At 42.9% G+C, this 22,455-nt stretch overlaps 1 protein-coding gene across 1 annotated transcript in view; it reads left to right on the top strand.

Annotated features, from left to right (window-relative positions):
- RELN (reelin) overlaps positions 1-22,455 on the top strand; it is a 362,044-nt gene that overhangs the window by 138,266 nt on the left and 201,323 nt on the right. The window contains exons 4-6 of the mRNA XM_056847774.1: positions 8,949-9,019; positions 13,365-13,397; positions 20,737-20,815. Coding sequence (XP_056703752.1) covers positions 8,949-9,019; positions 13,365-13,397; positions 20,737-20,815 — 183 coding nt within the window. The remainder of the gene's footprint in view (positions 1-8,948; positions 9,020-13,364; positions 13,398-20,736; positions 20,816-22,455) is intronic.

Here is a 22,455-nt window from a genome sequence, read left to right as displayed (position 1 = left end):
AATAGTATGTTGCTTCTATATACAATAATATGTAGGTTTTGAATTTTTGTATATTTATAGTACAAAATTTTAAAAATGGAAAAGTTTATTTCAAATAATTAAACAACCAATCTAATTAAGGAACAATAGATAAGGGTTTGTAGAACACAAACTGTGATACTTTATGCTGCATAAGAAAGCATTGCTTTGAACGGCGAATGCTCAAAACAGACCCAACCCCACAGCATCGTTGGAGTGCCAGTAGCAGTCTGAGCTGATTAATAGGCCAGGACATTTGTGTAATGCTTTCCCAATTCCTGTCTGCTGTGACATACCTGTTTTTGTTTGTTTGTTAATCACAGGTGATGTAAGTCTTTAAGACTTACAGGTCTTTAAAAATCAAAGGTTCTGATCTTGAAAAGGTGTGACTCGTGGGTTGATCAAATCCAAATCCAGAAGCTAATAAGGAAACAAAGGCAGTGTGTGCTGTTCGTTGTTTTAAAAATAGTGCCATGATTTCTCCGATTTTCAGAAATCTCTCAAGGTTGCCAGCACTAAAAATTATTTAAGCTTTATCCACTCCCCCCCCCCATCTCTGGGCCAAGCAATGACTAAAAGTGTATTATAACCTTACTATCCTAGCCAAGTTCCCACATGACTAATGCCATTTTGCATGCCTAATTTCTCTCCACTCTTTTAGATGGATGTAGCTAGTGCAATTGGCTTTTCATGGTTAATTGATGAAGAGTCGTAGGAGGAAAATCCCCCCAAACTGTTTAAAATACTACAAAATACAAGTTGCATATACTTTTGTAACATTGATTCACCCCTGATGCTGGAGTCTATTACCACTGTTTTAATTCAGAAGACATGGAGGCCCTGAGTGGAGAAGGCCACTACTTCCTAGTCAGAACTACTTTCCTTCCTCAGGCCCCGCCAGGGCAACTGGCAGGTGTTCGGGATGCTATGCTTCCTGCATGTCTTTTCATTCTAATATAAGTAAAATCTATGATGTCTGCCATCCCAGCAAAATATAATTTAATTAGTGGAATTATAAGCATTACTGCTATTTTCACTCCCACACATACGTGGGCAGATTTCCGTGTTCTCAGCTGTGAGAAGTCATGGGTAATTTTGCATATATTGGAAAATCCATTAGTACTCTGACAAACATGTAGCCTTAGCTATGGTTTTAATCTTTAGATCCCACTCCAGATGGTTGGGCTTGGTTTTCTCTGTGATAATTCTTTGTTCTTGGAGGCTGAACCAACATTTGTTTATCATTTTAGCATTCTAGCCTTGGGAACTCATTTTTATGATACAATTTTTAGGCTAGAGTTATGCGTCTGCTCTGTTGGTTGGGTACACACAAATTAATCTCGGATAGCTGTTTGCATGATAGCCTGAAGCCATCGTTAGCTGTTCCTTCTTTCTCCCTTAGTCTATAACCGCTGTATCTGTGTCAATAATCATCAGTAATTTTACTGAAGCTAAGACCCTTGGATAAACATAGCCCAGAGAATCACCTTTCATGCTGGGTTTTTGTGTGATGTAGCTGGGAAACATGGAGAAGGCAGGTTATTGAGATGCACTTTACTCTTGATCCTGGCACAAGGAGTGAAAAGAACCAGTGGCATACGTGAGATCAGCTCAAGGGCTGCTCTGAGCCATACCTGGGGCAACAGACCCTTAGAGACTGCTGCAGCACTAACCAGAGATCAAGCAAAGAACTGCAGTTCTTCTTCCATGGATCAGTTGGCATCACTCAGGCAGTCCCAGACTGCAAACAAAAGCCTCATGGCCTACCTTCTGTTTGGGAGTCAACATGCTGTTTCAATTCAAGGCCAGCTCCCATTACTCTAGCAAAGGGGTAAGGGGTCTCCTTGCTCCTGTGCCAGAAACAGGGTGCTGAAGCTCTTTGCTTACCTGTCAAATACAGGATTCGGGTTCCTGAATTCGCCAGATCTAGATGTTTCAGTTTTATAAACATGGTTTTTCCCTCTCTAGAAAAGTATGTCCATGAAAAAAGCCCTTTTAAAAAAACGTATCTTTCTTATTTGTATATCCATCTAACAGAGTTGAGATATATGTCTTTCTATGAATGGTTTGTACGTGTGCATTAATATCTTGGTTGACTGGACATTAACATGGAATTAGGAACTTGCATGGCCAATTTATAATTACTGAGTAGGATTGAGTGAATCCCCCTCTTTCTGTTCCAAGCCTCAACACATCTGGGTGCCAGGTTGCCATTGCAGGTTGCCATTTTGCTCATGGCAATTGAAGGACTAGCAGCTCCTGCTTGTTTTAGCTTTCCGCCCCTTCCAACTTGCTTCTTGCATCTTCCACCTGCTGCCTGCCCCACTTTCCCTTCCATCCTTTGCCTCACTCTCCTTCCAGCCACCCCTCTTTCCTCCCACATTGTCTTCTCTGTCCCTGCTGCTGCACCCAGCTACTGTTCTGCTGGGTCTCTCCAGCTTGTAGCCCTCACCCAGACACAAACAGTCACATGTCTTCCTGCTCACATGCTTGGCTCCCCCACCACCATACAATTGTTGTGAGGATAGAAGGTGCAGGGGAGGGGAAAGGTTAGGCTGTCCTCATGTGATGGTTCCAAGGAAACCAACATTTACTGAACATTTTTTTTAAAAAATTAAAAAGAATTTTTTGTCTAGGTAGCTCTCTGCCTGCATTTCATATGTTAGCTGTGGGGAGCCAAGACAACAAACACTTTTTTAAAAACCTTGGCGCATCAGAACAGTAATGTCAGCAGTGGGGTCTTAGGAATCTCCTAGACCTAAGAGAAGCAGAGGGGCCCAATGATGCTTAAAGACGGAAAATCTGTCCTTTGTTTGGGACATTGGATGGGTAATGCCAAAATCCTAAGAGAGCATCTCAGAGAGATTATGAGGACAGAGATGGGAGGAATTGTTGTTTTTGGCTGTTCTCTGGCAGAGGTCATTGTTTGGCATAGCTGAAGGGAAAAAATTAAAAACATCAAAATACGAAACTGGTTTGGTAACTTGACCACCTCTTAATTCACGGTCATTGAGAGGTATGTTTTAAACCAAGAAAGAGAGGATTGTGTTTATCACTCATGATATTTTTCTTTTCTCCCTGTAGTTTGACAATTCTTGAATTTCTGTTTTGTAATTAATCATAGAATCATAGAATAGAATCATAGAATCGCAGAGTTGGAAGGGACCACCAGGGCCATCAAGTCCAACCCCCTGCACAATGCAGGAAATTCACAACTACCTCCCCTCTCCACACCCCTAGTGACCAGAAGATGGCCAAGATGCCCTCCCTCTCATCATCTGCCTAAGGTCACAGAATCAGCATTGCTGACAGATGGCCATCTAACCTCTTCTTAAAAACCTCCAGGGAAGGAGAGCTACCACCTCCCGAGGAAGCCTGTTCCACTGAGGAACTGCTCTAATTGTTAGAAAATTCTTCCTAATGTCTAGACGGAAACTCTTTTGATTTAATTTCAACCTGTTGGTTCTGGTCCGACCTTCTTGAGCAACAGAAAACAACTCGGCACCCTCCTCTATATGGCAGCCCTTCAAGTACTTGAAAATGGTTATCATATCCCCTCTCAGTCTTCTCCTCTTCAGGCTAAACATACCCAGCTCCTTCAACCTTTCCTCATAGGACTTGGTCTCCAGGCCCCTCACCATCTTTGTTGCCCTTCTCTGGACACGTTCCAGCTTGTCTACATCTTTCTTAAATTGTGGTGTCCAAAACTGAACACAGTACTCTAGCTGAGGTCTAACCAGAGCAGAGTAAAGCGATACCATCACTTCTCGTGATCTGGACACTATACTTCTATTGATGCAGCCCAAGACTGCGTTTGCCTTTTTAGTTACAGCATCACACTGCTGACTCATGTTCAGTGTTTGGTCTACTAAGATCCCAAGATCCTTTTCACACACACTACTGCTCAAACAAGTCTCTCCCATCCTATAATTATGCATTTGATTTTTCCTACCTAAATTCAGAACTTTACATTTGTCTTTGTTGAAGTGCATTTTATTAGTTCTAGCCCATTTCTCCAGCCTGTCAAGATCATCCTGCATTTTGGCTCTGTCTTCTACCGTATTTGCTACCCCTCCCAATTTAGTATCATCTGCAAATTTAATAAGCATCCCCTCTATTCCTTCATCCAAATCATTTATAAAGATGTTGAACAACACAGGGCCCAGCACAGATCCCTGAGGAACTCCACTAGTCACTTCTCTCCAAGTGGACAAGGAACCATTAACTAGCACTCTTTGGGTACGATCTGTCAACCAGTTGCAGATCCATCTAACAATAATAGGATCTAACCCACATTTTCCCAATTTGTCAACTAGAATCACTTCAAATTAAAGAAATTCTTTTTATAAAAGTGGTATTACTGTCATCATTCTGCACCCACATAAAAACCCTAAATATGTGCTACATGAGGAACCTGGAATTAACCTGGAAAGGCCTAGAATTATTACTCGGAAGAGCCTTTAAGTAAACCATAAGGAGATGCTTCAGGGACAACTAAATGAACACGCCTCTGGTGACTGCAAATGGGAAAAAAAGTTTGTTGGGTTACAAGGCTGGATAAGGGAATGTCTCATTGAGGTCTTGTAACCTGGGGCCTGGGCAAATCCCAGTCCTGCTGTGATGGAAAGGAGGTGCCTTGGGGGGCCATTCCATCACCCTCAGCAAAACATCTGTGACTAGTTACAGATCTCTTCATCAGGCAAAATAGAGAGGCAGTTAATTCTTAAAGCTTTGGAGTGAAAACTTGATTGCAATTGCAGGTGCTTATAGTTATTTCAGTAAAGTAAAGCTTGCTGTTCCTCCTCCAGATATATTTTTCCTAGAGAGACAAATGGGGGTGAGGAATGGGGGGGGGGGGGCGGCACTGGCTGTAAAAACCCAAGATCCATCAAAGCATTGCCCAGCAAGAGTAATAGCGAGCCCACTCCTACAAGGAGGTAAACATCTGCACGCTGGTTCAGTAACAGTGTTGCCAGGTGTCTCTCTATGGCAGGAGACCTTCCGCTGGCAACCCGCTTTTCCTACCAGTGCTTAGAGCAGTGGCAGGAGAAAAATAAACAAAAAATGGCAGTTGGGCCAACAGCATGATGTCACTTCCAGGAAAAATCTTTGTTAAAACCATAGTATTTCCAGCAATTTCTAGAGAGGACTCACCCAGAAGTAACGTTGCTGGCAACCCCCTCGTGTCTAGGGTTGCCAACCTCCAGGTGGTAGCTGGAGATCTGCTATTACAACGGATCTCCAGGCAACAGAGATTAGTTCTCCTGGAGAAAATGGCTGCTTTGGAGGGTGGACTCTTTGGCATTATACCCCATTGAAGTCCCTCCCCTCCCCAAGCCTCGCCCTCCTCAAGCTCTATCCACCCTCAAAACCTCCAGGTATTTCTCAGCCCAGAGATGGCAGCTCTACTTGTGTCCCTGCCCACTTTGGCCTCTTGCCGGTTGCAGGCACAGCCTGGCAACCGTATTAAGCAATGACATAGCATTGGCTTCTGTATGACTGGAATAGCGTATAGACAACTTCCTTCTGCTGCAGGAATAAAAAAGATATTTCGTTAGGGAGATGTCTAAATAAACTTTCAATCCAGAATTCTTCTTTCCTCTCTTTTCTAAGCACAAAAATCTGTGCTTAGATTCAACGAAAGTAAAATAACAAGTAAAAGATGTGCGTCTCTGTGCCACCCTTGTGCTCACAGCTGGCTTTGGCATTTCCTGGCATGCTGTCTTTTGACTGCAGTTCACAATAGCAAGTCCTTTAATTCCTACTGGGATTTGCCAACCATATGTTCTCCAGTTTAGAGAATACACCCAGTGTATGTATCGATTTACTACCAGGGGAGAACTTTTCTAAATGCATAATTCTAATAATACATCTCCCCAGTTATACCTAAAATGAAAATGGTGGGCAACAGAATGCCAGCTGTACCTATGTTGAGTGGATGCTGCTGGAGTTCATGAATGTGAGAGCTTGTTATATACATAAGACAATGATAATTTGACACTCATTTGAAACCAGTGGTACAGATTAGTCATGAATAGCTGCAGGGGGAACACAGATGCAAATTTAAAGAGATCTCCACAGGGTAAGTCCAACCTTGCAAAAAAATTGCGACATGTGCTTACCAGGGGATCCTACACTGGCTCAACCATCAGTCTTTTCCTCCCTTCATGATTTAGGAGGCCTGTCTGCTTTAAAATATAAATAAGTCACTACATGAATGTCTGTTTATCCATTCATCCCTTATTAATTGAAAGTGAAAACCTTTTTTAAAAGTGCAACACTGCTGTAGGGAGAGGGAATGGGTTGTTTCTTTAAATTTTTTGTGAAGTGATGGGGGGAGTAGGGTTGCTAGGTCCCTCTCCGCCATTGGAGGGAGGTTTTAGGGGTGGAGCCTGAGCAGGGCAGGATTTGGAGAGGGGAGGGACTTCAGTGCCATAGAGTCCAATTACCAAAGCGGCCATTTTCTCCAGGTGAACTGATCTCTATCGGCTGGAGATCAGTTGTAATAGCAGGAGATCTCCAGCTACTACCTGGAGATTGGCAACCCTAGGGGGGAGTGTAGCTGATCCAATCTGTGCGCAGCTGGCTTTTGCTGTGATTTACACAGCCATTTCTTCCCAGGACAAAATGCTGGAGAGGAATAATTATTCTTAGATGAATTTTCACTCTGGTCCTTTGCTTCTACTGACTAGCTGGATTCAAGCATGGCTTTTGAATGAGAGGGGCAATCTTAAGTTCCTGTCGTGCAAACACTTGTAATTGCCCTTAGCTTCATTTGTACTTCCTATTATCGCTACCTCAAAAAATGATACAGCGGGCAACAGTGAAGAAATGTGATGACGGTGTGTTGAGCCTATCTCTCTGGTACATTTTTTTCTCACCCTTTCTGTAGGGAGCTCAGCATGGCCTCCATTGTTCTTCATTCCGCATTTTATCCTAGTAACAACAACCCTAGCTGGCAAGCATGCAGATGGCCTAAGATTACCCAGTAAGCATTATGGCAGAGCGAGTCTCCCAAATCCTAGTCCCACTTTCTAACCACTACACCACACTGGCTCACAGCTGCGAAAGGAAAATGCTGTTATGCCTTGCTTCTCCTAAAAGGGAAAAAAAGCATTTCAAAATAGCAAACAAGAATATTTCTGATAAAGAGTTACTTTTCAAATACATCTAATTGTGCTAGAAATGTAATAAATTTCCGTGATCAAATAGATTTGGTTAATATTCCTTTTAACGGTCAGATCATTTGCCATGTAGGCACTCTATGCAGTCTGAGGCAGCACAATTCAAAAAGGGTCAACCTTGGTAGAAACAATATGCATATCCTGGACAGTGGTGCTTTAGAGAGCAATCTTAAGCGAGTGTACTCAGAAGTTAGTCCCATTTTATTCAATAGGGTTTACTTCTTGGAAAGTATGCATAAGATGGCAGCCTTGCAATCTGTAGGGGGTTCTTGGGATTGTGTTTAGTGAGCTCAAATGGATTCTCCTGTCCCATTTTAGATCACCTGCTGTCTTAAGCCACTCATCCTTCTTGGCTACTGAGCAGGAGGCCTAGGTGTGGCGCTGTCATCAGTCGGGCTGCCAGTGTGGTCCCTACCCAGCATACACCCAGTTCTTGGAAACTGCAAGAAATAATGACTGTGGCCTGTTTTTAGCATGCACTTTCTCTCCCCACCCCGATTCATGCTAGAAGCACAATCGAAGTGTAGGGTCACCATGATTGTTGTAAGGTGGTACTTGGATTAAGGTACTGCTCTCATTAAATGACAGGTAAAATTTCAGGTGAAGAATGTAGTGTTGTTGAGTTGCAAACTATTAAACATAATCTTTCTCTCCAATTTTCATACATTTTTATGTTTAATTGTACAAATCCAGGTTAACAATAAGATTATATCATCAGCATTTATTTTTTGAAACCTGTTCATCCTATTTTAGCTTGGTTGTAGTTGAAAGAGTTGGGATATTTCTTCATTAAAAATGCTAATGATAGAGCCAAATTACTTGGGCTGTATCAAATTACTTGTGCTGAGCAATGCTATTAGCAATAGGATGTTTTGGAGGACATTGATTAATAGGGTCGCCATGAGTCAGAAGCAACTTGACGGCACTTAACACACACACCCATCATCTGCTTAGACGCTTTCTGCAAAGTGTCTGCAAACAAGGCTTGCCAACCTCCAGGTGAGGCCTGGAGTTCTTCTGTAACCACAACTGATCTTCAGCCTACAGGAAATTCCCCTGGAGAAAATGACAGGTTTGGAGAGCAGACTGTATGATATGCCATAGACTCTAGGTAAAATCCTTCCCTGGATACCTTTCTCTACAGGCACTGTGCCCAAATCTCTAGGAATTTCCCAGGCTGAAATTGGAAACACTTCATAAACTGGAGAGCTGATCTTCTCTAGCATCTGGCTGTAGGACTGTGAATTCTAGTTTAGGAAATTCCTTGAGATTTGGGAGCAGTGCCTTGAGTAGCTACAGGTTGGGGAGGGGGGCTCATCAGGGATGTGATATGATAGAGTCTACCCTTCAGAGTTGCCATTTTCTCCAGGGAATTGATCACTGTAGTTCAGACTCAGTTATAGTTCTAGGAAAACTCCAGGCCCTAACTTGATCTTGGTAATCCCACCTGGTGGTGTGGTGATACACAAATTTTTAAACACCATATTTCCAGCTGCTGCAGGGTGCAGCAGAATTTGCCTCATTGTTGGCTAGATACTAGATATTCACATCATTGCCTCTTCAGATGATTGCCAGTGCTATGCACTGAATCAATTGGTAGACAATGTAACACAAATGGACCTTTGAATCCACTTTATATAGGCTTTTGTATTTCCAAAATCAGTGTTTTCTTCAATGCGATTATTTTGTGCTATAAATGAACTGTGTGCCTTGTTTGTTTATCTATTGTCTTTTTTATATTTCTAGGGCAACAGCTACTCACAGGGGCCAAGTTATATTCAAGGATGCCTTAGCCCAGCAGTTATGTGAACAAGGAGGTAAGAGTTGTTTTCACTGAGAATATTAATCTTCAAATTCCATTTGCATTTATATATATTATGGTTATTTGAGCAGCTAAGCAGCTGACAAAACATAACAAGGTAGCCTGTTCTTAAGATGCTGCTGTGTTGTCGTGCCATTTTTTGCTGAAGCCTTGGGAGAGTTCTGCCTTAGCTGCTTTAAGTATGACAAAACTCAGAGCTGACCTACCATTGTCTGTTGTTTAGCTCCTAAGTTTACACCTTTCACACAATTAAGAGCACAAGGAGGTCAGATGCAGCCAGGGGCCATCTTATCCAATGGGCACTGGGCAGTTACTCCAGGCCCCATACTGGGTAGGGTGCCTGGCCCCACCCCATCCTGGTGGAGGGGATAAAAGGAGAAAAAGTGCAGGCTTCCCCTCCTGTGGCCACTTGCACCTGTGCAGGGCTTGGGTGGCCAGCTACTAGTGGTGGCTTCCACCAACCTCACATGAGGCGTGGGCTGCTCCTAGCTTCTTAGGCTTTTGCACAGGAACCCAGAATCACTAAGACTACCCCTGGAAGCAACAACAGCACATACAATCCTCCTTCCCTTTTCTCTTACACACATTTGTAGAATGTACAAAAAGGTTTGTGTCATGTTCCACCATAAGGCTACCAAGTACTAGGGTGATCAGATGCTCATAGTTCTTTTCCCCCTTCCGGACCCTATTTGGGTAGAAAGGTGGTATTTACATGCATGCGTGCATGCATGCATGCATACATACATACATACATACATTTGTTGACTTGAGGAGGTAACTCATCCTAGTCCTGGTGGTGGAAAGTGTAGGGTTTTCCCTGTACGGTTTTTGAGGCAAGAGACTTTAGAGGTGGTTTGCTTTTGCCTGCCTCTGCGTAGCAAACCTGGACTTCCTTGGTGGTCTTGCATCCAAATACTAACCAGGCCAACCCTACTTAGCTTCCAAGATCCGAGCAGAACAGGCTAGCCTAGGCTCTAAGGTCAGGGCCATTCTAGTCCTACACTCCCATTATTCAGATATTTTCTGCTCTCCTTATATTGCGCAGCCCACATTTCCATGCCATTCATTCACAATGATTTCTAAAATATCAAGTCCAATTTTGTCACTTTTTCTATGTGAATGCATTATAAACAAGTAAAACATGTGACAATTTGGGCTCTTTGAAACGTAATAAATGCTAAAAAAAACTGTTCTCTTAGGACACTGACTAGACTAAACATGCCTCTCTTGTTGGGCTTTTTGCCTTTTTTACACTGAAGAGAAGGAAGAGGTTATAAAGAAAAGGCAATGATGAAGCCAATGCATGAAGGCACACATGTTCCAGAACTCCATATGTAGGAGCTTCCCATACTTTTCTATGAAAATTAATACTTTGCATACAAAAGTTTCCTCCTTAGGCATCAGGACATGGGACATAGTCCATGTGCTTGGTGACTGCTTCTTTTCATCAACAAGAAAATGGTCCTATAGGCAACCTTCCCAATATAAATGTGGCTTGCTTTTTGAGGGGGCCTAGCTAATGTATTTGGAGCCTGAATAATGCATTCATTTGTCCAGAGTAGCTGCACACATGGTTGTCTCACCTCTACGCAAGAGTTATCTGATATCTCTTTGCTTCTGTTGTATTTTTCTATGCTTAATATATGTCAGATGTTATTAAACGCAGAGCTGTGACTACAAACTTCTACACATTTACAGCGTTTTTCAATCTATGTATTTCCTCTGAGGCAAGTCAGGGACTTCTGAGTCCCATAGTTTTCAAAGGGAGAATTTTCTCACATTGGAACCAGCAGGTCCTTACATTTGAGTAGAACATGCATATAATCTTTCAAGGTGGTAAAAATTATAGACTTGAAAATACTTCAAAAATACTATATTCAGTTTTATATGACACTCTGAAGTGTGTGACATTTTCAGATCTAAATTATAATATGTGAAGGTCAAAACTGTGCCCTATTGCAATAAAATGTAATAAAGAAATTATTCCAGGGGATATGAAAGTATGCTCATTGCTCATTTAATGGTAGCTTCACATTTCTTGTATTATTTCTCACACTTAGATGAAAGATTGGAATTTAAAATTATTTAAAAGTTACCTGAGGCAAATCTTCTTTGGACGCTGTAGAATTTTGGGAAATGAAGTGACCTTAACATTAAAGTTTTATGGGCAAGAAGTTAAGAAGTGCTTTTTGTAGGCATTTAATACTTGCTCAACCTTACAAATAATTAATTTCTAAACCAAAATGTAACAGTAACTCATATATGTACAGTTATTCTTCCACTGCTTCCAAAGTACATTTCTTATTGTAATGAATCATGACTTAAAAAAAAATACCCATAGAAGTTCCTCCCCTGTAGGTTTGCCAACTCCAAGTTGGGAAATTTCTGGAGATTTAGGGATGGAGCCTGGGGTGAATGGGTTTTGTGGAGAGAAGGGATGTCAGCAGGGAATAATTCTGTAGAGTTCACCCTCTAAAGCAGCCATTTTCTCCAGGGGAATGTATCTGTGTAGTCCAGAGATAACTTGTAATGCCAGGAGATCTCCAGGCCCCATCTGTAAATTGGCAATTCTAATCTCAACAGAACAAAACTCCTTTCAGGGTAATCAACATGTTTCTTTTGTAACCAGGGCCAAGTGTTTTGTATTACGTTCACCCAATTGGCCACCTCAGTGTCAGCCCCCTCCCCCGTAACATCCACATTACCAAAGGGCCCGAAGTCTTTACCATATACCACCTGGAATGGGCTGAAACCTGTGGACTGATGGGAGGCATTATTATAGGCATACTCCGCAAAAGGCAAAAGATCCACCCAATCATCCTGGTGGTAATTTACATAGCTACAAAATTACATTCCAGCACTGAGTTGACCCGTTCAGTCTGACCGTCGGTCTGGGGATGGTATGCAGTTGACAATCCCTGTTCCACCCCCACCAATTTGAGAAAAGCTTTCCAAAACTTTGCCACGTATTGTGGGCCCCGATCCGAGACCACCTTGCGTGGAAAAGAGTGATATTTGAAGACATGTGACACAAACAGTTGGGCTAATTTTTGAGCCATGGGAAGTCCCATGCAAGGGACTAAATGCACTTGTTTTGAAAAACGGTCTGTGACCACCCATAGTACCGTCTTCCCTCGGCTGGGAGGAAGATCTGTGACAAAATCCATGGCAATAACTTCCCAGGGAGCCGAAGGTGTTTCCAAAGGCTCATCTGGGTGGTTTCCCCACCACCCTTTTGGCTGTGGCTCAAGTAGGGCAACTGCAAATAAAAGAATCTAAGTCCGTTCTCATTCCTGGCCACCAGAATTGTCTGCGCAAAAGATGCAAGGGCTTAACAAAACCAAAATGCCCTGCCACCTTGGAACCATGGCCCCGATCCATCACCTCCCTCCGAAGAGAAACAGCCTTAAAAGTCTCCTCATTGATCAAAGTTCGTGTGCACCCCAAGTCCACCAGAGCCTCCACAGAAACCTGGGGTCCCCCCTTGGTACTTTGTAAAACAACGTCTAGAAATAAGGTCTCGCCCATCAAATCAAGGGTAATGCTGTGTGGTTTGGTTTATGGTTTGGACAGTATGCCTATAAGGTGCAGATCATACTGAGTTGCTCTTCTCATTGCAGGAGTTGGCTAGGTGGGGGGTTTCCCTTGTAGCCCCTGGCATCTCCCCAACAGTGCTTAACCCTCATGCTAGGTATGCTAAATATATTAAGCATCAGTTGTGTAGGGTGTCAGGGATCTCAGATTAGGGCTCTAGAAACTTTGCCATCATGGTAGCTATGCTGGCCCAGTCCCTAACGCACTTCAGGAGCCTCCACTGCCAATGGAATGGAGAACTGGTCATTTAGCAGGGGTAAAGCTAGTGTGGTGTAGTGGTCAGAGTGTTGGACTAGGATCTGGAAGACCCAGCTTTGCTTCCTCACTCCACCATGGAAGCTTTGCTGGGTAAAGTAGGGGCGGTCACTCCCTCTCGGCCTAACCTACTCATGGGGTTGTTGTGAAGATAAAATGGAAGAGAGGAGAATGATGTAAGCCGATTTGATGGGGGAAAGGTGGGCTATAAATGAGGTAAAATAACACATAAAATAAGGCAGTAGCAGGAGCCATTTCTTCCTTTTCTGAATCACTTGCAAGGTTTATGTGTTCATAATTTACTACTTGTCTATTCATCCATGGCATTCACCTCTGATGCCCATACATGGCTCTGGCTCCTCAAAGAAAGACACAAATAACAGAAGTATTTGTTTTGCATGTGTGGAAAAAAAACAGACTACAAATGCATAAATCAAAATGTTAATATCACATTTACCTTCTAATTGAAATCTGATGTTGTTTTTTTGTAGCTCCAACAGAAGCCCCTTTGCATCCTCTTTTAGGTATGTCAGTAAAATTGCTGTCTTGTTTTGTTTATTACAAATGGCATTTTATCATATTAAATCTGAATTTTGTGCCTTGTTATAATATTGAAATTTTTGCTTGGAGAAAACTCAGATGTCACACTTCAAAGATAATTGAATATATTTCGTTTGATCACTGCTGTTCAATGACTGTTTGCTGATTTACCGGTATCTCAGATTGTTACATCCTAAATGTATAACCTCTCAAGTCTCTTGTCCTCAGTTGAGTAAAACAAGCTCTAAGAAGATGTTAGTGTATTTCTAGTTTAATCCCTGATTGAGCTGAAGCTCATAATATTTCTAATTCTATTGTTTTATCCCTAAAATAAACAGTAAAGTAGCTGATAGATGAACTTAACAAATATCACTCTGTGTCATCTCAGACACCTTTAATACGTTTGAGATAATTTGTTGGTTACATTAGCCCTTGGCAGAAATTAGGGGTTGAATTAAAAGATGGTGTTCTACTGGTGTGTAATGGCAGCTGAGCCATCACAACGTCATGTTTGGCAAAGGAGCAGAGGACAATTTTTGGTAAAAGAGCAGAGGACAATTTTTGCAAAATCCATTAATGTGATACAAGTATTAGATCATCTGATAAATTCATTTACAAGAATACAGAACTTGGATGCTGAGTCACTGGCATACAGTTGAGCGGGGACATGTGATACTGGCTGAGCCTGATGTTTCATGTGGTGGGACTCTGAAGTTTCACTTGTACAGGGAAGAGTCCTGTGATGGCAGAGTCCTGCAAGTTTTAAAGGGTATGCAAAAATAGTGATTCAGATTCAGATTATATGTTGTTTTAAAAACTTGAGTCCAGTTCTTTGTTGTTGGGGGGCGGGGGCAAGCTGTAGTCTCAGTATGAATTGTAGTAGTACCTTTGCAGTGGAGAAGTTTTCAAAGCTCAGAAAATGCCTAGAGGTGTTCCATCCCCCTCCCTCATGCTGTTTCCTACCCCTTCCAGCATGATGAAGAGGGGGTAGAGTGCCCTTCCCTCACTTCCTCTTTGCCACAGCTGAGAGAGGTTCATCAACAGAAACTACATCTTTTCTTCTTTTCTGCAAAATACCAGCAATAACTGCCAACAACAGTCTACCTCAATTACTGTCCCACAATTGCCCACTGCCTGCAGAATGGCACAAAAAGCGCTCATCAAAAATGCAGGTCCTGTGGGCTGAAAATTCCCTACTCAGATAACAACAAACAATGCCTTTTATGCTTTGGTGAAGAGCATGATGTCTCAAACTGCTCTATTTGTCATCAATTCCCCCCTCCGAGACAAGGCATGATAGAGTTTCTCGCCTAAGACTGATACTGTGGGGAAAAACTTTATCCAGTGCTACTCAAGAAAAAAGATCTGAGCACTATGCTGCCTTCCACCACCAACAGGTGGATCTGAGCATCGTCAGTTTCAATGGTTCTGAGACTGAACCTGGCCACTCTGAACCCAACAAAAAATACAGGGAAATCCATAGGCTCTGCCCCATGTCCCCAGAGTGCAGCTCCTTGGAGCCTGCGGTGAGAAAACCTCAGCACAACCACCTGGAGAAACCTCACAAGTTGAAGTCATCATCCACCCCTTTCTCCCTTTGTCATAAAGACTCGGTCCCTCACAAGCCAGTTCTGGAACCGGTCAAAGAGGTGATTCCCATTCTGAGAACACATCCCCACTTAGGTCACTCACCACTTTTGTCCCACTCCATTTTGGGAGGTGAAGTGCACAACTTGGAACCTTCTATCCCATGTCATCAGCCTCCCTCATCTCACCATTGGAATCCACTATCTCAATTGAGTTTAACAGATTTGTATTTAATGTCATCCCAATCTCTGTACCCAGACTTCCAGTATGACTACAATGACCAAGGCTGGGATCCATATGCTCCCCTCAGTTCCGATCAAGCAGAAGTCATCCCTCTCCCATAGATGATCCAGATTTACCTCCAGATCCACAAGAAGAAGTCCAATCCTTGGCTGATTTGGCTTTCAAGTATCGCCAACCTGAGGACAGAGAGCCAGACTGCACCTCTGAACCCTTACCTGAGGATATCATGCTGGAACTGTCCATATACTTCCCTAATAAGGACTGTGCATATATAATGAACAACTTATTCATATGGCCAAACCCCTTGAAATCTATGTCTTATGCATGCCTCCAAGGGCAACACACATCCTGGTAATACAGGACCTGTTACCTTCCCAGTGATGGAAGGATTATTAGAAATCACAACTGGACCTTGGCTATGCACAGCATCGGTGTCACCTTCTGCTAGGCATATTGAAAACCAATGTGCGTTGAAGGCAAGAAGGATGTCCCTTTCTTTTTCAACACCCCATAGCTAACTATCTGGTAGTAGACCACATCTAAGAGAAGAACAAGGACACACAACCCCAATTGATAAAGAAGGCTGTAAACTAGATGGGGCAGGAAGAAAAATCTATGCCTCCTCTGCCCTTGGCTTCAAAATCACCAATTATCAGTGCATCATGGCTCACCATCAACTCTTCCTTTGGGATGGCATCATATGTTGCCTGATGATAAATGAAAGCTGGCAAAACTCCAAGCCTTAGAAGTCTCAAAGCTGTCCGAGCATCAAATCTCTGCAGCCAAGCACTCAGCAGATCATGCATCCTGCAGTCTCGCCACAGCACTTGCCCTGTGAAGACACACCTGACTCAGATCTACCACACTCCCCTAAGAAAACCAGAATTGAAGACCTACCCTTTGAGGGCACAGGCTGCTTTAGCACCAATACTGATGAGGTTTTCAACAAGATGCAAAAGGACAATCTTACTGCTAGGGCTCTAAGGGTGATTCCCTCTACCTCCAGGCCCAGGCCTTACTACAGACCATAGTACCCCACTCCCAGAAGAAGGGGTCATCTCATGACACATCCTTCATATACATTATGCACCTGGAGCTGTTTTTTTTGTGAGCTGTTTTTTTTTGTACTATGCCTATTAAAGGTTATTGAATTGAATTGAATTATGCACCTGCCAATGATACTAAATTGGGAGGGGTAGCAAATAAGGTAGAAGACAGAGCCAGGATCTTGACAGGCTGGAGAATTGGGCTAAAACTAATAAAATGCATTTCAACAGAGATAAATGTAAAGTTCTGCATTTAGGTAGGAAAAATCAAATGCATAATTATAGGATGGGGGAGATTTGTCTTAGCAGTAGTGTGTGCAAAAAGGATCTTGGGATCTTAGTAGACCAAACACTGAACATGAGTCAGCAGTGTAATGCGGTAGCTAAAAAGGCAAATGTGATCTTGGGCTGTATCAACAGAAGTATAGTGTCCAGATCACGTGAAGTGATGGGATCGTTCTGCTCTGGTTAGACCTCACCTAGAGTATTGGGTTCAGTTTTGGGCACCACAATTTAAGAAGGATGTAGACAAGCTGGAACTTGTCCAGAGGAGGGCAACAAAGGGGTCTGGAGACCAAGTCCTATGAGGAAAGGTTGAAGGAGCTGGGTATGTTTAGCCTGAAGAGGAGAAGACTGAGAGGTGATATGATAACCATCTTCAAGTACTTGAAGGGCTATCATATAGAGGATATTGCAGACTTGTTTTCTGTTGCCCCACAATATTGGTCCAGAACCAATGGGTTGAAATTAAATCAAAAGTGTTTCCGTGCAGACATTAGGAAGAACTTTCCAACAGAGCGGTTTCTCAGTGGAGCACGCTTCCTCGGGAGGTGGTAAGCTCTCCTTCGCTGGAGGTTTTTAAGCAGAGGCTAGATGGCCATTTGTCAGCAATGCTGATTCTATGACCTTAGGCAGATGATGAGAGGGAGGGCATCTTGGCCATCTTCTGGGCATGGAGTAGGGGTTACTGGGGTGTGGGGGGAGGTAGTTGTGAATTTCCTGCATTGTGCAGGGGGTTGGACTAGATGACCCTGGTGGTCCCTTCCAACTCAAAGATTCTATGATTTTATCCCCCAGTCCAACAGAGAACAAGGTTCCCTACTCCAAGAGGCAAAAACAGACCTCAGTCATCCAAACCTAATCAACCTACAAAACAGGGCTTTTGAGAATTGCAGTCTACACTCACACAAAATCCAACAGAGGATCTGGGACTTCTCCATCCCCCCTGGCAAGACATCTCGCAAGACCAATGGGTACTCACTGTCATGACAAAAGGATATGTGATAGAATTCACCTCCCTACCAAACTGTCTCCTCCCATCATCCAATCCTCCCATCCTCTCTCTAGAACTCCTTGCAGAGGTCAACTCACTCCTCAGCAAGAAAGCCATTCTAAAAGTGCCTGCAAAAGATCAGCACTCAGGGTGCTACTCCAGATACTTTCTGGTCAAAAAGAAAGGGGGGGAGAATGAGACCCATCCTAAACTTGAGAGGCCTAAACAAGTTCCTGTTAATAAAAAAAAAGAATGTCATCTGTTCCTGATGTCTTCCCTTTGTTATGCCTGGGTGTATGGTTTGTAACACTAGATCTACCAGATGCCTATTTCTATGTAAAGATAAGATCGGATAATCACAAATATCTCCACTCCTGATGTGATTCCCACCAATCACAATACACAATACTGCCTCTTGGGCTAGCTGCAGGGTATTTACCAAGGTGGTGGTAGTAGTAGTGGCCTACCTAAGAAAGCTGGGGTGTGAGATATACCCATAACTTAACAATTTGGCCAATTGTAGCCAATACCAAGCCAAAACTCATAGCAGACTTGCATCTCACCCTGGGGATACTCAAAACATTGAACCTACAGGTCAATGCAAAGAAATTCAAACTGGAACCTGTGCAAAGAGTATCTTTCATAGGCACTATATTAGATTCCAGCCTAGCCGGAGCCTTCACATCACCAAAAGGAGTCTTGGCAATCAGACTAAACATACTCTGTTGCCATAAATCACACTTTTAGCCAACCATCTTCATCCAAAGGCTGCTGGGATTAATGGCCTCCACCATGTTAGTGATACGTTATGCAAGGCTATGCATGCATTCCCTGCAGCTGTGGCTTATCAGGAATTTCAACACCACTGAAAAAAGGTTAATATCCAAGACAAGTAGTACGCTTTCTACATTGGGGGACCCTAGGTGCCAACCTCCTAAGGGGATCCCTGTTTCATCCCTCCATACCAGAAATCATGCTGACTACAGATGCCTCCTTGTCAGACTGGGGCTCCCACATTGGGCAACTATCAGTCAGTGAAACATGGTCCACCTGAGAAACACTCCTACATATCAATATAGACAGACATAAACAGACAGGATGGCACTTTCTCCTACGTCCTCTACCATCTTTACTTAACTGGGAATGGGGGATCTCCAATGATGATCTCCAAGCCATTCACATACCAGGAGCCAACAACTGTCTAGTGGACTGCCTCAGCCACTCATCTCTACCCCTCACAAATGGCAACTCAGTTGGGTCTTTCTCACCCTATCTTCTGATACTACGGAGAACCAGCCATGGTTCCATCCACTGATCCCTCAGTATAGCCTTTCACTTGTGCTTTCACAACTTATGGGGAAACCATTTCATCCCTTGACCACCTGCTCCCATTACCTCCTTACTATGAAAACTGTGTTCCTGATAGCCATCAGGTTAGCCAGAAGAGTCATTGAGCTATAGGTGTTGAGAAATGACCCTCCTTTCCTGAATGTGTTTGATACTAGAGTATTCCTTGGCACTTCACTATAGTTCCTACCCAAAGTGACATCCAAGTTTCGTTTGAACCATGACATTACCCTGCCCATGTTGTACTCACACCCTCGGGATGAGGGAATAAGCCCTCCACTCCTGAAACAGTCATGGGACAGTCCTCTTCTACCCAAAGAGGACAAAACCACTTAGACAAGATGACAATCTTTTCATCTCCTCTTTAAGCCCCAACTTAGGGAGAAAACTCAGCCAAATCCATTTCTAGATGGAGAGTCACATGCATCAAATTGTATTACAAATTAGCAGGTGTTGACTGTCTGCTGCAGCTTCACACTCACTCAACTTGAGCACAGGCTACATCAGCAGCCTTTCTCCAAGATGTCTCTGTTGAATCCATCTGCAAGGCTGCAGTGTGGTCCTCTACCTGAACCTTTGCAAGACACTACTTGATGAATGGTGATACTATAAGAGATACAGCCGTCGGAAGAGTGATCCTCCACTCTCTATTCAACTGAGAGCTCATACCTACCTTCCTCAGACTGGTAAACAGCTCACTACTCTCTGGTGTGGGTCTGCACAAGTACCATGATGATGAAAACAAGGTTGCACTTACCTGTAACTGTTGTTCATTGAGTGGTCACCAGTGCACTCGCACATCCCATCCTCCTGTCATGCTGTGAAATCTTAACTAAATCTGATAACTTTAACTCACACTGATGGCTTAAGAAAGGAACTGAGAGGAGGGTGCTCGGTCCCCTCTATATCACAGCATGAGGAAAACAGCATGAGGGAGGGGGATGGAGTGCCTCTAGGCATCTTTTGAGCTTCAAAATCCTCTCCCCAACAGGCAAGTATGTGCCCAGTAACCATGTGTGACTGCACAGGTGACCGCTCTGTGAACAACAGTTACAGATAAGTGCAACCTTGTTTTCCTCCCTCCTCATTTGAGCTTCTGCCTCTGTCCCCCCTAGTCTGCATCTAGCCAGCTGTCTATGGGGAAAATCAGAGGCAAGTTTTAAATCTTTGCCTCTGTCTTTCCCTCAGTCTTCTCTGTCTGTCTGCCAGTGTGTACAAGCTAAACTTTTGCCCATGTCTTATAGTCAGAGCCCCAGAGAATTAAGTAGCTCATGCAAAAGCAGGACCATGTTTATATATATAACCTGAAATTCCTCCCAAAGCCAGTAAGATGGTTCATTGATTGACAGGAAGTGGACATTCCATACACAGAAACACCATTTGTGATAATCCTGTTGGTAAGAAGATCAGTTTGCTTTTATGTTTGAATGATGCTCCTGTCAGACATGTATCTGCTGAGAATCACACCTCCCTGCTTCTGCTGCACCAGAAACTGAAACCATTTAGCCAAAATAACTTTCAAATTGGAAAGTGTTTGACCACTTCCAAATGCTGGAAACAATTTTGATTCAGAACATTTACTGTATATACTAATGGACATATTTTGGGTTATGTCCTGATTAACAAATACCTATTAGCTCTCCAAATGTTGAGAAGAAGCGGAGGTTGAAAAAATATGTACTGGGAGAAATGAAATTTAAATAAACTGAAGAGAGTTGAGGTGTTTTTCAACCACATCTTCTGTGTATAAGAACATCCGTGAAGAAGGAGGGAGAGAGGTTGTATGCCTGCATACGATAGGAATTCTTTTCCTTGTTTCCTTTTCAGCTGAAATGCACAGTGACAGCATTATTCTACGGGATGACTTTGATTCTTATCAGCAGCAAGGACTGAATCCGGCTATGTGGTTAGTTTCAAGTTTCTGCTTCATTTTTATGGCTATTTTTGGGGTTTTAATAGTCTTCACTGTTTTGTTTCCTGGTTTAAATGTGGCAACAGCCAAAATACTTTAGCCTTAATGAATGCATGGGGATGTTACTAAAAAGAATCTGAAAGATTCTCCTTGATGAAGCTGCACACAAAAAGTGTAGGGATTGCAAAAATTATTAAAGAATTCATTTCCCTCTGCACCATTTGTTTCCTTGCCTTTGTAACAGCCAAAATACCCTGTATCTTTTAATGGGTGAAAGGAAGGCCACGCCATTTCAATGATGTACGTTCCAGCTGATGAGACAATAAAAGGATGAGAAGTAGGGAGATGGAGAGATGGGACTGCACAAAATAGGTAGAATAAAACTGGGGATCCTGTGAGGACTCTAGGTGGAGTCTGCTGGACACTGCTTCCTCCTCTCTTACAATCTCCCATCCATGCTTGCCCAGTCTTTTTCCTTTTCCTTAGTTTTCATACACACACCTGCCTGGTTTTTCCTCCCCTGCCTTCCACCCTTCCTGATTTTGCCCTCTTTGCCCAAATCCCTAGCATTGTTGCCTGCCTCTCCCCCCACCTGCCTGCATAGTCTTCCCTCCCAGTTGCCTTGAGTTATTTTTCCATGGTTGGCATTTGGGGTATCCTATGACTGCCAAGATCTCGTAAGAGTACCTCGTGATCTCTCATCTACCATTTGGGTTTGCTAGGCAACCTGATATGACATCAATGAAGTCACCTGCCTTGCATAGATTTCTGAAGATTTAAAGCTCCTTTTCAGACATCAGATCTGTTGTTTTGTGCTCTGTTTCAGAGCAGAGGCGCTATTCCAGAGAAGAGCCTGTGTCTCATCATCACCCACCTTGTCTCTGAAGGTGGGTGCACTCAGAGCAGTGCCTCAGTAGAAGATTTTTTTTTTGTTCATTTCATGCCTTCTGTGCTTTGATCTTAACTTTCCTAGCAGACCTGATTAAGTAAACACACCATAACAAGAGGAGCTACTGGTAAAGTGGTTTTAACAAAACTCAGCAGCAGTGCCAGAACCTGCAGCCTGGCATGCTGATTAACTGGGGGCAGGATAACAAAGCTTTTACTGTAATTTCTGTTATCTGGTTGACTACAATAATTATTTCATGTGATTTTAAAATGCTTTACAGAGACAAAGACTGAAATTAGAAATATAATATGTAATCTCTCTGTATTCATCTTTACCAAAATTAGTGCACAGATGGATGTTAATATGAAAATTATAGATAGAAAAAATAAATGTAGAAATTCAAGTTTTTATGTAAGGATAGTGTTCCCCTATTGTTGTATGTACAATTTTAAGACTTCTCAGTTCGTAGGGGCAATGAGCTGTTGTATGAGGTAAAAAAAGAAATTGAGGAACTCTTGCAGTGGGGAACACACCCCTTTTTCAGTACCTTTATATCTAAATACCAATGGCTGGCTGCCATGCAGATCAAACAATCTGCAACAGTCTGTCTTAAATTTTAAATATAAATACAATTGAGGGGGGTGCTTCCCCAAATTAAAGAGCAAAGTCTGTGCATATGGAGACATCTGGGGGAAACGGGCAGCATTCAGGGTCACTGTAACAATACAAAATGGCACCCAACATC

The sequence above is a fragment of the Euleptes europaea genome, chromosome 3 (genome assembly GCF_029931775.1).
Source record: "Euleptes europaea isolate rEulEur1 chromosome 3, rEulEur1.hap1, whole genome shotgun sequence".
NCBI classification, from domain to species: domain Eukaryota; kingdom Metazoa; phylum Chordata; class Lepidosauria; order Squamata; family Sphaerodactylidae; genus Euleptes; species Euleptes europaea.
The sequence above is the reverse complement of the archived record's forward strand: the minus strand, read 5'-3'. Positions and strand labels throughout refer to the sequence as shown.